Genomic DNA, 19,259 nt, shown 5'->3' on the forward strand with positions numbered 1-19,259 from the left:
ATCTGCACAGGAATCTATGCAATCACACTTCATCAGACGCTGTCTTTACATCACACTGAATGTTTGTGTGAGATCACCTGTGATGTTACAGCTCAATAACAGCATTTGTGGCATAATGTTGATTACCAAAATGATTTCATCTCGTCCCTCCTTTATGTAAACAAACAAAAACATGAGGGCACTGAAAAATATACAACATTTTGTAAATTGAAGGCGTGTCTTTTTAAATCATGCACTAAACACATCTGTGTGAAGATATAGACAATTTGACAACTTTGTTAGCATTACATTAGCTATGTTTCCAAGTTGCGAATTTAATTTATGCGAAAAAACATATTACTCGTGAAACTTCCGTAAATGTTTAAGTACATTTGGAGTAATCTGTGCATAAAATGGACCTTGCCAAAAACTCTCCACTGGACTCACAAACGCTTCGTCCTCTCCAGATTTGTCAGTAAATGTGTGTATGTTAGTGACGTTCCAAACATTTGTAAATAGTGGGCGTGTGCATGTTCAGTCACAATTATCATAATCCACGCCCATAAACACGCCATATAAGGAAGTCACAAGACTCGCTAGTAAATGCTGTTTGCATTTATAAGGAAGAGTAATGAAATCGCATCATCGACTTCTGATTTAGCGAGTACATTAGCATCTCACAGAACGGACGTACTGCGCATGTTTTTACTGTCACATGATGCTGTTTTGAGAAACAGTTCAAGAGGTCAGTGAAGATGGGAAGAGGATATCCACCACCATTACTTTTACATGTATGCATTTGGCAGATGCTTTTATCCAAAGTGACTTACAGAGCACTTATTACAGGGACAATCCCCCCGGAGCAACCTGGTAAGGTCTTACCAGGACACAATGGTGGGACTGTGGGATTGAACCAGCAACTTCTGAGTACCAATGTATCATACAGAGCACTTATAGGACAATCCCGGAACCTGAGTTAGGTCTACCAGACACAATGGTGGTGGCTGTGGGGATCAAACCAGTGACCTTCTGAGTACCAATGCATTATACAGTGCACTTATTACAGGGACAATCCCCCCGGAGCAACCTGGAGTTAAATGTCTTACTCAAGGACACAATGGTGGTGACTGTGGGGATCAAACCAGTGACCTTCTGAGTACCAATGTATTATACAGAGCACTTATTACAGGGACAATCCCCCTGGAGCAACCTGGAGTTAAGTGTCTTACTCAAGAACACAATGGTGGTGACTGTGGGGATCAAACCAGCAACCTTCTGATTACAAGTTATGTGCTTTAGCCCACTACGCCACCACTGTAATTAACAGAGATTTAATTACAACTGGCAGAATCTTCAGAGAAATCAATAAAATACCTGAAGAAGATCTTTGACTGAAACACTGTAAGATTTTACAGATTTGTGAGATATACGACAGTGTGCGTGTGTGACATGATGTGTTTGTTTAGGTTTAACAGCATTAGAATTGACCATATGTTATCAACTGAACGCGAATAATCAGTACATACACTAATAACCTTCATTATAGAGCTCATATTAAATAAGAAGACCGTCAAACCAGACACGTAAAATAAACAGGAAAAATAACCTTTGAAAAAATTAATTCAAGCAGTAAAGAAACATTTAAAGGCTTTGGATTAAAAATAAAAAAAACATTATGTATATATATATATATATATATATATATATATATATATATATATATATATATATATATATATATATATATATTAGGGCTGTCAATATAACGCCTTAATACGGTGCGATTCACTTTATTATAAAAAAACGTGTTAAACAAATTAACGCAATTAATCGCAATCGCCGCGGACCGTAATAAGGAAGATTCCTGAGAAATGCTTGTAGTACCACCTGTTTCCTCCAGAGGGCAGTAAGTGAAACATCAGCTGTCTGAGCAACACACAGTTTATACAGTGAAGAAACACTTCAGCAGAACAACACAAACATGAGTTACATTCTTGTGTTCAAAACACTTGATTATTAAAGAAGATTGAGTATTAAACTATATTTAACTTGACACAGTGACCTAAACATTTACGTTTATGACGCAACATATATATACAATTTTTTTATATTTAAAGATAACTATGTATAATTATTGATATAAATATGTATAATCATTATATATTGAATTATTGTTAGATGAGTGGCTTTCTTAGCAAATATTTGTATATGTGATTAATCGCGATTAATTTATCGGGACACCATGTAATTAATTAGATTTAAAAAAATATTGACTGACCCCAATATATATATTTATTTATTTGTCTAATTGATGTTATTATTTTAAGGTTAATTTCACTAATTTAATTATTTGTTAATTTATAACTTAATTTCACTACAAAACAACCTAGAAGAACTTCGTCTAATGTCGGGGAGCGACAGCGCATCACACAGTTCTGGGAGTGTTGTGTGTGTGCGTTCCACCTTCCTTATGACTTTGCCGCGCAGATCTACTGTATAATGTATTTTTCAAAAGTGTCAATACTTTTCGGCACACTTCAAGTTTGTATTCGACTTATTTGCTCTGGCTTTGCATTTTCAGGACGTGGTTATTTCAGGATGACCAGAGCAACATTTCGGATGCGATGATTGGTCCTCTGGTTAGTCCAGTTATGAACAAGATCTCAATATTGATCCTTATATCCCAATATCAATCTTTTACTCAGTGTGCAACCCTCCACCACAATGAGAGGAAATCGCCTGCATGTTTCGCGCTATGTGACTACAGTGAATATATTTCGGCAACTGGCTGGTAAATGTTTTGATTTCACTGAGCAGTAATCGTGTAGTTTAGTCGTGAAGTGTTCAGCAGCGAGATATTTCACAGCGTGTTGAGAGTAAAAGTTGTTCTGTATAATGTGTATCCAAAGACGAGATCCACACAACCCTTTTATCATTGACAGAAAAACAACTACAGAAATGCCGTGTTTCCTTAAAGAGACAGTACCGGTTTCAGCACGTGTTCAACAAATCAATGTAAATACTCATAAATAGTTCAAACAATACAATTAAACAATAAATTGGCCCGGTTGCTAGAGAGGGTCTGGGTATCTCAGCGAGTATTGACGCTGACTATCACACCTGGAGTCGCGAGTTTGAATTCAGGGTGCGCTGAGTGACTCTAGTCAGGTCTCCTTAGCAACCAAATTGGCCTGGTTGCTAGGGAGGGTCTGGGTATCTCAGCTAGTATTGACGCTGACTATCACACCTGGAGTCGCGAGTTTGAATCCAGGGCGTGCTGAGTGACTCCAGTCAGGTCTCCTTAACAACCAAATTGGCCTGGTTGCTAGGGAGGGTAGAGTCACATGGGGTAACCTCCTCGTGGTCGCTATAATGTGGTTCTCGCTCTCGTATGGGGCACTTGGCGAGTTGAGCTTGGATGTCATGGAGAATAGCGTGAAGCCTCCGCACGCACTACGTCTCCATGGTAACACGCTCAACAAGTCACGTGATAAGATGCACAGATTGACGGTCTCAGACGCGGATGAGTTTATTCTGTAAATGTGTTTCTATAAAGTTTTTACGCATTTCTTCTTATAAAATAACAAACGTGTCCACCTCAAGCGAGCGTGTATATTTTTATATTCGCATCTTGGTGTTTCCATCCAGCAGCTTTCGATAAATATCCTAAAATGCGCATATAAATAAGTGGATAGAAACCCAGCTACTGAAACCCTGTGGGATATATGGGATATAACTTTACACTGATCAGGTTAGTAAGTGATTTAATCTAGTTATAGACCGATATATATCGGCTGACATTTAGCCCTATTGCAATTATACTATTATTGGCCAATTAACAGAAGTTTTAACTTTCCCGTGTGTCATTTTCTAACCAATATACTTGTCAATGGACACAAATATTTTTTGTCAATAGAGAATCTTTACATTAAGTTTCTGTGCGTTTGCGTTAGTCATAATAAACTCCATGTTTTTAATGTTTCACACACACATTCTCACCTTCTTCATAATGCCGGTTTTCCTCTTGCTGAATGTGGTGTACCGACGCAGTTTGTTGTCGATAAACTCCATCTTGATCTTCACTCTCCCCCGGGTCTTCTTGCCCGGTTTCGCTCCGGTCACTCCACCCGCGACCACCCCGTACGACCCCGAGGGTATGCCGGTCTCCTGTCCGGCCATCGCCGCCTCCATCTCCGCTCTCTCCCGCTTAACACCTCCACCCCTCCGGCCGTTCCCGATCGACCCCATGTGCTCGTCCTCATCGCCCGAGTCCGAGTCCGCATCCGAGCCACTGCAGCCGTGCGGGGGTCCTTCTTTACCCGGCTCATATCTCCCGGGAACCCCGATTCCCAAACCGCTCACCATCCCTCCAGCCTGACCGATACCCAGTCCGGTCCCGTTCCCCGGTCTGACGCCACCGTTTCCCCGAGCATCCCCGCTGGAGCAGAGCGGACGAGCCCCGTCCGAAGCCCGCCGCCGATCACCACCGCTCCGTGGCCTGCGCTCTTCCCCGCCGCTGATCCGTTTCCACTCAGTGCCGCTCCGGTGGAGCTGGATAACATTCTTTAAACCGGAAAAAATGACCGCAAAACCGCCAGCCGAGCGCTGGAGCGACCGTCTGTGAGTGAGATCATAAACAGACCCGTCAGGAAGGTGAACAAACAGTGTCTGCGTGTTCAGAGTCTGCGAGAAACTTTAAGAAGTGATGCCGAACCTGAGCGCTTTCACGCGGCTTCCCTCACACTTCTCTCCCGCTTCTCCTCCTGCTGCTCCGGAGAGACGCACTTTCTGTATAAGGAAAAACCAGCGCACAACCGCGATCACTCCGCCATGTCATATAGTGCGACCTGTAAACGTACTAATGTCGCTCCATGAATCTCTTCACACGCCACTACTGCTGCTCTACCTCACAATTACACAACTGACAGCTGTCAATCACCACTATGAGTGCGTTTATGAGTCACTTCACAACACTTTGCAGAAGAGCGGAGTGATCTGGAAGTGCCCGATCTACTTTTCTCCTTATAAAGAGATACGATGTTTCCTTTTTTGGAGTTGTCGCTCCTTATATGGTGAGTCACAGTGACGTCTGCCGATTGGTTAGTGAAGGAACGGCCCGGAGCGCCATTGGTTAAAAGTCGACGATCATTTGCATAAATACCAAAAAGGTTGTGCTCGTATTAAACGTCAAATAAAGGGAGGGGCCTAATGTATGAATTGTTCTATAAATAGATGCTGGACGCGCTTTAGTTTCACTCATTGAGAATAATAATAGTGCATGTTACTTTAGGGCAGAATTCCAAATCTAATATAAATTATAAAATTCATTATTTATCTCTATGACAGTGTATTAATAATAAGACATTATTTAGTGTTTAAGATGTTTACCTGTTCGCTGCTCTCCACTGCACCAACTACACTATCTTTGTGGAACATTTAGTCTCAATAATGTAGGCAAAACCTGCCAACATTGTATCCTGCCAAATGAAACAAGTATTTATGTAATGTCATGGCATTTCTACAGCAATGGTTCCCATAGAAACTGTTATAAATGCATTAGACACTGATGTAACAAGAGGGATGTGCATATTTCATTGAAACACCAGAGTTTAATTCAAATGCTTCATATCAATTTATTCAACATCTTGTCAAGGATGCAAAGGGCCAAAAACATGAAGTTCAGTGTGGGGATGGGTCGTGTGTCTGTCAGTGAGGAGAGAAGAAGTGGTAAGGGCCATCACCTGGTGATTACTAACTCTAAACACCTGTGTCTCATGTCAGTGACGGCGGAGACGGGCTTTAAAAGGCCAGCAGAACGCCAGACCGAGAGAGAGAGTCCGAGACAACACACACTCAAACTGAAGCTGAACGCTGAAAAGCTGTTTATATATTAATGCGTCTATTGAGTTTATGTTGACTGTTATCATTGAAGCTGTGTGTGTAAACTGAAGTTCTTGCTGGAAAGCATATTTTGAGTTAAAGCCCTGAGAATAAAAGAACACGCACGTGGACTGTGACACGGACTCCCGTTTCCTTCTTGCCTCCCACTCTTAGAATCTCTACACTGGTGCCGAAACCCAGGAGTTGGGAAGAAGACTGGCCACCATGGACACCACACCGCTGGGCGAAGTCATCTGCGCCTTGGCTATTATCCAGAAGACTCACCCCAAAGCTCTTCTCGCCCAGGTGCTTCCAGGAACTCCTTCAAGCAAAGGCAGAGGATTGGCAGGCCTTACGAAGCTGGTTAGATCCAGGTGGGTCCCCGGAAGCAGCTATGATGTTCACAAAGATGCTCACAAAGATGGGGCCCCAGGATGATCCGGAGGCTTTCGTGAGCCTATTTGAACAGTCGGCCACCACCTCCAACTGGCCACGAACACAATGGACCCTGCTGCCATTACTTACCGGGGAGTCCCAGCTTGGGGCACAGCAACTACCCGCTGAGGACCGCCTAGACTACTCAAATCTGAAGTCGGCTGTACTGCAACAGGTCTGCCGCACACCGGAACAACATCGCCAGCTGCTCCGCTCCCTCACCCTCAGCACAGCCAGCCCGTTTACATTTGCCCAGCAACTCCATGATGCCTACTGGAAGTGGGTGCCACCCGAGGAAGGCCACGATGTGGAGGATTTCATCGATCTGATGGCTCTCTGTCGCCACTCCCAGGATGATGTCTCTGCCACCACGAGTGCAGCCGGGAAGCCTGGGACAGTCTGCTGGAGTTCTGGGGAACCTAGACACACCCAAAACTGGTGTCCGGTGATGGGAGGTGGAGACATGGGTCCAGGTCCCTGACTCGCCACAAATCACCCCCGGTCAAGCAGGGACGTACCGTGTACCGGTAAGAATTACATACCAAGCCCTGGTGGATTCTGGCTGTAATCAAACCTCGATTCACCATGGCTTGGTTCATGATGGTGAGGTGTGTGCACGGTGATGTTCACAAGTATCCAGTAGTGACTGCCATTATTCAATTCTGAGGGGAAAATGTAATCTACACATAATCTACACATAAAATACACATCAGCTACACATGACACATAATCTACACATCAGATACAGATAATCTACTCATAACACATAATCTACACAATCTACACATCAGCTACACATAACACATAATCTACATAATCTACACAACACATAATCTACACATAATCTACACATAAAATACACATAAAGTACACATCAGCTACACATAAAACATAATCTATTCATAATCTACACATCAGCAACACATAACACATAATCTACACATAATCTACACATAACACATAATCTACACATAATCTACACATAAAACATAATCTACTCATAATCTACACATAAAACATAATCTACTCATAATCTACACATCAGCTACACATAACACATAATCTACACATAATCTACACATAACACATAATCTACACATAATCTACACATAATCTACACATAATCTACACATCAGCTACACATAACACATAATCTACATAATCTACACAACACATAATCTACACAATCTACACATCAGCTACACATAACACATAATCTACATAATCTACACATAACACATAATCTACACATAATCTACACATCAGCTACACATAACACAATCTACTCATAACACATAATCTACACATAATCTACACATAAAATACACATAAAGTACACATCAGCTACACATAAAACATAATCTATTCATAATCTACACATCAGCAACACATAACACATAATCTACACATAATCTACACATAACACATAATCTACACATAATCTACACATAAAACATAATCTACTCATAATCTACACATAAAACATAATCTACTCATAATCTACACATCAGCTACACATAACACATAATCTACACATAATCTACACATAACACATAATCTACACATAACACATAATCTACACATAATCTACACATAATCTACACATCAGCTACACATAACACATAATCTACACATAAAATACACATAATCTACACATAAAATACACATAATCTACACATAAAACACACATAATCTACACATAACACATAATCTACACATAAAATACACAACACATAATCTACACATAATCTACACATAATCTACACATAATCTACACATAAAATACACATAATCTACACATAATCTACACATAAAACACACATAATCTACACATAACAAATAATCTACACATACAATACACAACACATAATCTACACATAAAACACACATAATCTACACATAATCTACACATAAAATACACATAATCTACACATAACACACAATCTACACATAAAATACACATAATCTACACATAAAATACACATAATCTACACATAATCTACTCATAACACATAATCTACACATAAAATACACAATCTACACATAATCTACACATAAAATACACATAATCTACACATCAGCTACACATAACACATAATCTACTCATAACACATAATCTACAAATAAAATACACATAATCTACACATAAAATACACATAATCTACATATAATCTACACATAAAATACACATAAAATACACATAATCTACACATCAGCTACACATAACACATAATCTACTCAAAACACATAATCTACACATAAAATACACATAATCTACACATAACATACACCCTACACATAAAATACACATAATCTACACATAATCTACACATAACACACAATCTACACATAAAATAAACATAATCTACACATAACACATAATCTACACATAAAATACACATAATCTACACATAACACACAATCTACACATAAAATACACATAATCTACACATAAAATACACATAATCTACAAATAACACATAATCTACACATAATCTACACATAACACATAATCTACACATAAAATACACATAATCTACACATAACACATAATCTACACATAAAATACACAATCTACACATAACACATAATCTACACATAAAATACACATAATCTACACATAATATACACATAATCTACACATAAAATACACATCAGCTACACATGACACATAATCTACACATAAAATACACATAATCTACACATTACACATAATCTACACATAAAATACACATAATCTACTCATAACACATAATCTACACATAAAATACACATAAAATACACATAATCTACACATAACACACAATCTACACACAAAATACACATAATCTACACATAAAATACACATAATCTACACATAACACACAATCTACACATAAAATACACATAATCTACACATAAAATACACATAATCTACACATAAAATACACATAATCTACACATAAAATACACATAAAATACACATAATCTACACATAAAATACACATAATCTACACATAAAATACACATAATCTACATATAATCTACACATAAAATACACAATCTACTCATAACACATAATCTACACATAAAATACACATAATCTACACATAACACAATCTACACATAAAATACACATAATCTACACATAATCTACTCATAACACATAATCTACACATAATCTACACATAAAATACACATAATCTACACATAAAATACACATAAAATACACATAATCTACACATAACACATAATCTACACATAATCTACTCATAACACACAATCTACACATAAAATACACATAATCTACACATAATCTACACATAAAATACACATAATCTACACATAACACATAATCTACACATAACACATAATCTACACATAATCTACTCATAACACACAATCTACACATAAAATACACATAATCTACTCATAAAATACACATAATCTACTCATAACACATAATCTACACATAAAATACACATAACACATAATCTACACATAAAATACACATAATCTACACATAATCTACTCATAACACACAATCTACACATAAAATACACATAATCTACACATAAAATACACATAATCTACACATAATCTACACATAATCTACACATAAAATACACATAATCTACACATAATCTACTCATAACACATAATCTACACATAAAATACACATAATCTACACATAATCTACACATAATCTACACATAAAATACACATAATCTACACATAAAATACACATAATCTACACATAAAATACACATAATCACACATAATCTACACATAATCTACACATAAAATACACATAATCTTCACATAAAATACACATAATCTACACATAACACATAATCTACACATAATCTACACATAAAATACACATAATCTACACATAATCTACACATAAAATACACATAATCTACACATAAAATACACATAATCACACATAATCTACACATAAAATACACATAATCTACTCATAACACATAATCTACACATAAAATACACATAATCTACACATAATCTACACATAAAATACACATAATCTACACATAATCTACACATAAAATACACATAATCTACACATAAAATACACATAATCTACACATAACACATAATCTACACATAAAATACACATAACACACAATCTACACATAAAATACACATAATCTACACATAATCTACTCATAACAAATAATCTACACATAAAATACACATAATCTACACATAATCTACTCATAACACATAATCTACACATAAAATACACATAAAATGTGTTAATATCATATTAATGATATTAATGAAACTAATGATACTAATAAAACTATTGTATTAATGATACTAATAAAACTATGATATTAATGATCATTTGATACTAATAAAACTATTATATTAATGATCATTTGATACTAATGATACTAATAAAACTATGATGTTAATGATACTAATAAAACTATTATATTAATGATCATTTGATACTAATGATACTAATAAAACTATGATATTAATGATACTAATAAAACTATGATATTAATGATCATTTGATACTAATAAAACTATTATATTACTGATACTAATAAAACTATTATATTAATGATCATTTGATACTAATGATACTAATAAAACTATGATATTAATGATACTAATAAAACTTATATTAATGATCATTTGATACTAATGATACTAATAAAACTATTGTATTAATGATACTAATAAAACTATGATATTAATGATCATTTGATACTAATAAAACTATTATATTAATGATCATTTGATACTAATGATACTAATAAAACTATGATGTTAATGATACTAATAAAACTATGATATTAATGATCATTTGATACTAATAAAACTATTATATTACTGATACTAATAAAACTATTATATTAATGATCATTTGATACTAATGATACTAATAAAACTATGATATTAATGATACTAATAAAACTATTATATTAATGATCATTTGATACTAATGATACTAATAAAACTATGATATTAATGATACTAATAAAACTATGATATTAATGATCATTTGATACTAATAAAACTATTATATTACTGATACTAATAAAACTATTATATTAATGATCATTTGATACTAATGATACTAATAAAACTATGATATTAATGATACTAATAAAACTTATATTAATGATCATTTGATACTAATGATACTAATAAAACTATGGTATTAATGATACTAATACAACTATGATATTAATGATCATTTGATACTAATAAAACTATTATATTACTGATACTAATAAAACTATTATATTAATGATCATTTGATACTAATGATACTAATAAAACTATGATATTAATGATACTAATAAAACTATTATATTACTGATACTAATAAAACTATTATATTAATGATCATTTGATATTAATGATACTAATAAAACTATGATGTTAATGATACTAATAAAACTATGATATTAATGATACTAATAAAACTATTATATTACTGATACTAATAAAACTATTATATTAATGATCATTTGATACTAATGATACTAATAAAACTATGATATTAATGATACTAATAAAACTATTATATTAATGATCATTTGATACTAATGATACTAATAAAACTATGATATTAATGATACTAATAAAACTATGATATTAATGACACTAATAAAACTATTATATTAATGATCATTTGATATTAATGATACTAATAAAACTATTATATTAATGATCATTTGATATTAATGACACTAATAAAACTATTATATTACTGATACTAATAAAACTATTATATTAATGACACTAATAAAACTATGATATTAATGATACTAATAAAACTATGATATTAATGATACTAATAAAACTATGATATTAATGACACTAATAAAACTATTATATTAATGATCATTTGATATTACTGATACTAATAAAACTATTATATTAATGATCATTTGATATTAATGACACTAATAAAACTATTATATTACTGATACTAATAAAACTATTATATTAATGATACTAATAAAACTATTATATTAATGATACTAATAAAACTATTATATTAATGACACTAATAAAACTATGATGTTAATGATATTAATGACACTATTAGCCTTCTGGCCGGCACTACAGTGTTCAGAGCACCAGAACCGTCAGGCACAAGATCAGTTTCTTCGTCTTAGGCTATCCATATGATGAACAGTTAAAACTGCCCCAATTGTGGCAATACAATAATGTGCATATTCAACTATTCATTCACATTTCTTTGACATATCCTACCTCTTCTGCACAATACATTAAATCATGTAACATATCTGAACAACATTATTGCCCTACTGTAGTTTCCTCTATATATTTTACTATTTTATTCTGTATACTCTTTGCACTAGAAGCTTCTGCCACCATGACAAATTCCTTGTGTGTGTAAACATACTTGGCAATAAAGCTCAATCTGATTCTGAAGTGGTTGAGGAGTTTTTATCTGACACACACACACAAAGCGCCATCTGCTGACATGCTCACACATCGACGACACAGAAGACAGACAACTCTCCATTTACAGTAATTAACATTAACAAGGTGGATTTTATCAGCACTAATAAAGTTGATAATTGAATAAAATACAGAGGCTGTTATAAATGTGATTGTTTAATGGGAGCAGTATATAATGTGGATTACAGTGGCTTTCACTAAAGTACAATTAGTCCTGAAACATAAATGGATGGTGTTCTTTTGAGCTATAAACAAGTAATAATAATACAAAAACATCAAATTAAAAGATTATACAAAAGCAGTTCTTAAAAACAAGAGGATATTGGATAAAAACATACTGCAAAACATTCCTTCATTTTCTAGGCACTTTTAGTTGCAAAAGTCAAAGTCCAGCTTTTATTTGATTGTACACCAGATGAAAAGCATTCAGTCCAAAACTGCCACAGGAAGTTCAACTGCATGAGGAATTGAAGAGTTTGTAGGAAATAAAAATTCTTAAATACACCAGTTGCCAATATAACCTTCAATATTAACGTTGACATTTCAAGTGTCATTTAGAAAGCTTCTATATATTGAATTTTGTAGGTAGTGTTTTTCAGAACAAAGAGAGACATGTGGATGAATAAAAATGTAATTAATAATGGCTTAGGAAATATTTGCAATTTCAGGTGGCATTGCATATGTATTTATTACAATAACACAGTCCCCTCTGAGCACCTAAAAGTAAATATTAAGAACAGGTACTCAGGAACACTTTATTTTAAGGGTCCGCAGGTTGCATCTTGCAGAAAGAGACATTTGGAGACTCCTCCAACAGGTGGTGATAAAGATCAAGTCCAAATTTAGAAAATATAGTGGAACATCAAATTATGTCAAAGACGATCACTGTTGTAGCCATTTTATGAAAATGATTTGTGTTAAACTATTTAAAGGTTTATTTTTCAATTATTATTATTGAAAATTATATATTTTGATCATAAAAACAATTGTAAATTATAATAATAAGTTGTATTAATGAAATGGTAACACTTTCTATAAAGCCCATATTTATAATGCATACATTCATAATGTGTCATAACACACCTTATAATAAGTAATAATGTCTCATAAATAGTTATAACTACAGTTATTATACATTATAAGATTCCTCTATTCATAGTTCTACTTTAGAGTATAATGCGTTATAACACAAGTCATTATTATAACGCGTTATACACTATGAATAGGTCGTTATTATAACGCGTTATACACTATGAATAGGTCGTTATTATAACGCGTTATACACTATGAATAGGTCGTTATTATAACGCGTTATACACTATGAATAGGTCGTTATTATAACGCGTTATACACTATGAATAGGTCGTTATTATAATGCGTTATACACTATGAATAGGTCGTTATTATAATGCGTTATACACTATGAATAGGTCGTTATAATAATGCGTTATACACTATGAATAGGTCGTTATTATAATGCTTATACTCTATGAATAGGTCGTTATTATAATACGTTATACACTATGAATAGGTCGTTATTATAACGCGTTATACACTATGAATAGGTCGTTATTATAACGCGTTATACACTATGAATAGATCGTTATTATAATGCGTTATACACTATGAATAGGTCTTTATTATAACGCGTTATACACTATGAACGGGTCGTTATTATAACGCGTTATACACTATGAATAGGTCATTATTATAATGTGTTATACTCTATGAATGGGTCGTTATTATAGTGCGTTATGCACTATGAATAGGTCATTATTACAATGTGTTATACACTATGAATAGGTCATTATCAGAATGAGTTATACACTATGAATAGGTCATTATTATAATGCGTTATACACTATGAATGGGTCGTTATTATAGTGCGTTATGCACTATGAATAGGTCATTATTATAATGTGTTATACACTATGAATAGGTCATTATCAGAATGAGTTATACACTATGAATAGGTCATTATTATAATGCGTTATACACTATGAATAGGTCATTATTATAACGCGTTATACACTATGAATAGGTCATTATCAGAATGCGTTATACACTATGAATAGGTCATTATTATAACGCGTTATACTCTATGAATAGGTCATTGTTATAATGCGTTATACTCTATGAATAGGTCATTGTTATAATGCGTTATACTCTATGAATAGGTCATTATTATAACGCGTTATACACTATGAATAGGTCATTATTATAATGTGTTATACACTATGAATAGGTCATTATTATAACGCGTTATACACTATGAATAGGTCATTATTATAATGCGTTATACACTATGAATAGGTCATTATTATAATGCGTTATACACTATGAATATGAATAGGTCATTATTATATCGCGTTATACACTATGAATAGGTCATTATTATAACTCGTTATACTCTATGAATAGGTCATTGTTATAATGCGTTATACTCTATGAATAGGTCATTGTTATAATGCGTTATACTCTATGAATAGGTCATTATTATAACGCGTTATACTCTATGAATAGGTCATTATTATAATGCGTTATACACTATGAATAGGTCATTATTATAACGCGTTATACACTATGGATAGGTCATTATTATAATGTGTTATACACTATGAATAGGTCATTATTATAACGCGTTATACACTATGAATAGGTCATTATTATAATGCGTTATACACTATGAATAGGTCATTATTATAATGCGTTATACACTATGAATATGAATAGGTCATTATTATATCGCGTTATACACTATGAATAGGTCATTATTATAACTCGTTATACTCTATGAATAGGTCATTGTTATAATGCGTTATACTCTATGAATAGGTCATTGTTATAATGCGTTATACTCTATGAATAGGTCATTATTATAACGCGTTATACTCTATGAATAGGTCATTATTATAATGCGTTATACACTATGAATAGGTCATTATTATAACGCGTTATACACTATGGATAGGTCATTATTATAATGTGTTATACACTATGAATAGGTCATTATTATAATGTGTTATACACTATGAATAGGTCATTATTATAATGCGTTTTACACTATGAATAAGTCATTATCAGAATGAGTTATACACTATGAATAGGTCATTATTATAATGCGTTATACACTATGAATAGGTAATTATCAGAATGAGTTATACACTATGAATAGGTCATTATTATAACGCGTTATACACTATGAATAGGTCATTGTTTTAACGCGTTATACTCTATGAATACGTCAGGAGTTGGAGTAAAATATAATGGATTATATAATAGGATGCAGATGGATCAATAACCGAAGAACCTCACTATAAATTGCACTTGACCTGATTAACGTCCGATTTCACCAAACCCACTTGCGCCTTGACTTGGCGCACGACTGCACGAAAATACCAAAACTTCCTGGCCATGGCCAATGACTTCGCGTGTATGAGTTATGACACTGCGCTGCACTGTCTGCTTAAATATAGGGCCCTAACTTAGTTAGCCTTTATTTACATTCAGTTAATTTTAAACTACTGTATTATTCATGCTAAAATAGCCTTATTATGTATTCAGTTAATTGAGCATTAATTGCATGACGTTTATTATGTTTTGTTGCTTAACTAATGCATTATTGTGGACCCTTAAAATAAAGTGTTCCCATTTTCTCTTATATCTCACAAACACACACACACACACACACACACACACACACACACACACACACACACACACACACACACACACACACATCATTTACATTAATGTTAACTGAATTATAGCTTTTAATGTCTCTAATTTCATTGTCACGATACAATAATGAGTGGTAACAGTAAGCTCTTTCATGAGTTGTGTCCTAACCAAAGTAGCTCCACCCACAGTGAAGTCTCATTGGTTGAAAATCCTGCTGCACATGCTGCATATTAAACATCAGATTCTGATTGGCTCTGCGTCGTGCTGCATTTTGCTTTTTGGTGTGTACAGACAAACCAGCACCTGCTGTTCAGACACAGAGGAACTAAATCCTCTGTGAAAAGTGTTTAGTGTGTATTTACACACCTACTAATTTAAAAGGTTATCAGCAAACACACACACACATACATACATACATATGTGCACAAGTGTAAGTTCAAGTCTTTGACACAAGACTCCAGCATGTAAAGTACTGCTTGTACCTGTGCTTGTACCCCTGAAACAGCTGCGATTGTCCTGAGCTGGCAGAGGTCAAAGTTCACACCCAGAGCTTCCTGAGGTTCCACTGACAGGAAGTAAAGTTCACTGCCGAACAAGAACAACACTGTAAACAGACTGTTCTGGGGACACAAGCGTATTTGATCACACCTTGTTTAAGGCAGGTGAAAGTCCCTGGATCTGAGCAAGTGCATTGTCTCTCTCTCTTTCTCTCTCTCTCTCTTTTACACACACACACACACACACACACACACACACACACACACACACACACACGGTCATGGACATTGTCGTGTCTGGCTTTGAGTCTCTATGAGTCTGTGATTGTAAGAGATTGATGGTTCAGACTTTGGTGTCTGTGGGTAACTCTGACAGAGTCTGGGCGATCTCCCTGAAAGTGGGACGTTCTTTCGGGCTGGATGCCCAGCAGCGGCTCATCAGACTGAAGATGTGAGGAGGACAGTTCTCCGGAGGAGACAACCTCAACTTACTGGCCTGAAGACCTAAGAGACGGAGAGAGCCGAATGATTGATCACATCAAGAGATTAAATGTTCTGGGTTCATTACAACAGGAACAATAGCTGCGTTTCCACTGATGGGCCAAATTATTTCATGCTAGTGCGTGACAGGGCCAGTTGCGTTCCCACTGTCACTCCTGAGGGCTTTCTCGGGGCCAACGGTCAATGATACTACGATTACCTTTGGGCCAAACAAGGCCAGCAGAGGAGTGAGGCGAGTTCAATGTCAAAGTCGGAATTTCACCGAACTTCCCAGTTTGTGTACCAGATGGGGTTACCCTAGCAACCAAGTAACAAATCACATATTTCTGCACGAGAACGTCATGGAGACTTCGGGTTGCTTTCTTTTGAATAAGGGTAGCAAGGTGCCTTTTGAGTATCACCTTGGCAACTGCCTAGCAACCAGATGGGTTTACCCTAGCAACCAAGTAACAAATCACATATGTCAGCACCAAAACATCATAGAGACTTCGGGTGGCTTTCATTTGAATAAGGGTAGCAAGATGCCTTTTGAGAATCACCTTGGTAACTGCCTAGCAACCAGATGGGGTTACCCTAGCAACCAAGTAACAAATCACATATTTCTGCACGAGAACGTCATAGAGACTTCGGGTTGCTTTCATTTGAATAAGGGTAGCAAGGTGCCTTTTGAGTATCACCTTGGCAACTGCCTAGCAACCAGATGGGGTTACCCTAGCAACCAAGTAACAAATCACATATGTCAGCACCAAAACATCATAGAGACTTCGGGTGGCTTTCATTTGAATAAGGGTAGCAAGACACCTTTTGAGAATCACCTTGGTAACTGCCTAGCAACCAGATGGGGTTACCCTAGCAACAAATCTGAATGGTCTTATAATCGTTAAACTTTTAAAGCTACTACTAGTAAAAAATGACTTAAATATTGATCTGTTTCTCACCCACACCTATCATATCACTTCTGAAGACATGGATTAAACCACTGGATTATTTCTTATGAGACTTTATGAGTTTTCTGGAGCTTCAAAGTTCTGCTCACCATTCACTTGCATTGTATGGACCTACAGAGCTGAGATATACTTCTAAAATCTTAATTTATCTCTCTATCCTTGAAACTCAAGGAATGTCTCACCTTGGAAATGTTCCTCAGCTGATAACCTCAAGTAATTCATCAACAGTAGATCCAGCTATTTTTGAGACAATTTTAAGGCTTTATATTATATAAAAATACTGAATTTAAGACTTTTTAAGGACCTCCAGGAACCCTGCATGACATCAGACAGGTGTAATCGGCTCTACTCACCCTCCAGCACGTCTTCATCATTGAGAGTTGTGTACGGCAGCTCACCCTCACTGAACACTTCCCACATCAGCACGCCGAACGCCCACACATCAGACTTACTGGAGAAATCATCCTCAAACACAGACTCTGCTGGCAGCCACCGCAGAGGAATCCACACCTGTCTGTGGTGATAGTACTCACTGAAAACAGACAGACAGACTCTTGCTCAACAGAGCTGTAATGCACCTCACTGATCACCAGATGGCGCTCATGATGCATGTAACGTTCAGATCCCTTCACTCAATGTGAGGCACAGAATGAATGAGTTGTTTTGTGCTGTTGTTATAACACACCTGTTATAAACATCTTTACTGAGACTGAGAGACGACACCTTCACGTGTCTCTGACTGCTGATGAGACAGTTCCTCGCCGCTAGATCTTTATGGACAAAACGCTGCTTTGACAGATGCTGCATCCCATCAGCCACCTGTGCACAGATAGACACCTGCGGAGAGAGACGGGTCATATTTATAACATTATTGAGATGATGC

At 35.2% G+C, this 19,259-nt stretch overlaps 1 protein-coding gene, 1 long non-coding RNA gene and 1 pseudogene across 2 annotated transcripts in view; 1 reads left to right on the forward strand and 2 right to left on the reverse strand.

Moving 5' to 3' along the window:
* LOC127660823 (serum response factor-like) overlaps positions 1-4,727 on the reverse strand; it is a 78,081-nt pseudogene extending 73,354 nt beyond the window's left edge.
* Positions 4,728-12,905: 8,178 nt separating this feature from the next.
* Positions 12,906-16,497, forward strand: LOC127660827 (uncharacterized). Its single transcript, XR_007972684.1, has 2 exons — positions 12,906-13,976; positions 14,011-16,497. It is a non-coding gene; the product is annotated as an uncharacterized LOC127660827 (long non-coding RNA).
* A 139-nt stretch (positions 16,498-16,636) lies between these two features.
* LOC127660822 (inactive tyrosine-protein kinase 7-like) overlaps positions 16,637-19,259 on the reverse strand; it is a 65,554-nt gene continuing 62,931 nt past the window's right edge. Inside the window, exons 18-20 of the mRNA XM_052151256.1 lie at positions 19,062-19,213; positions 18,730-18,908; positions 16,637-17,432 (exon numbers count right to left, since the gene is read on the reverse strand). Of these exons, the coding sequence (XP_052007216.1) occupies positions 17,272-17,432; positions 18,730-18,908; positions 19,062-19,213 (492 nt within the window). The 3' untranslated portion in view covers positions 16,637-17,271. The remainder of the gene's footprint in view (positions 17,433-18,729; positions 18,909-19,061; positions 19,214-19,259) is intronic.

This window comes from Xyrauchen texanus, chromosome 20 (genome assembly GCF_025860055.1).
Source record: "Xyrauchen texanus isolate HMW12.3.18 chromosome 20, RBS_HiC_50CHRs, whole genome shotgun sequence".
NCBI classification, from domain to species: Eukaryota; Metazoa; Chordata; class Actinopteri; order Cypriniformes; family Catostomidae; genus Xyrauchen; species Xyrauchen texanus.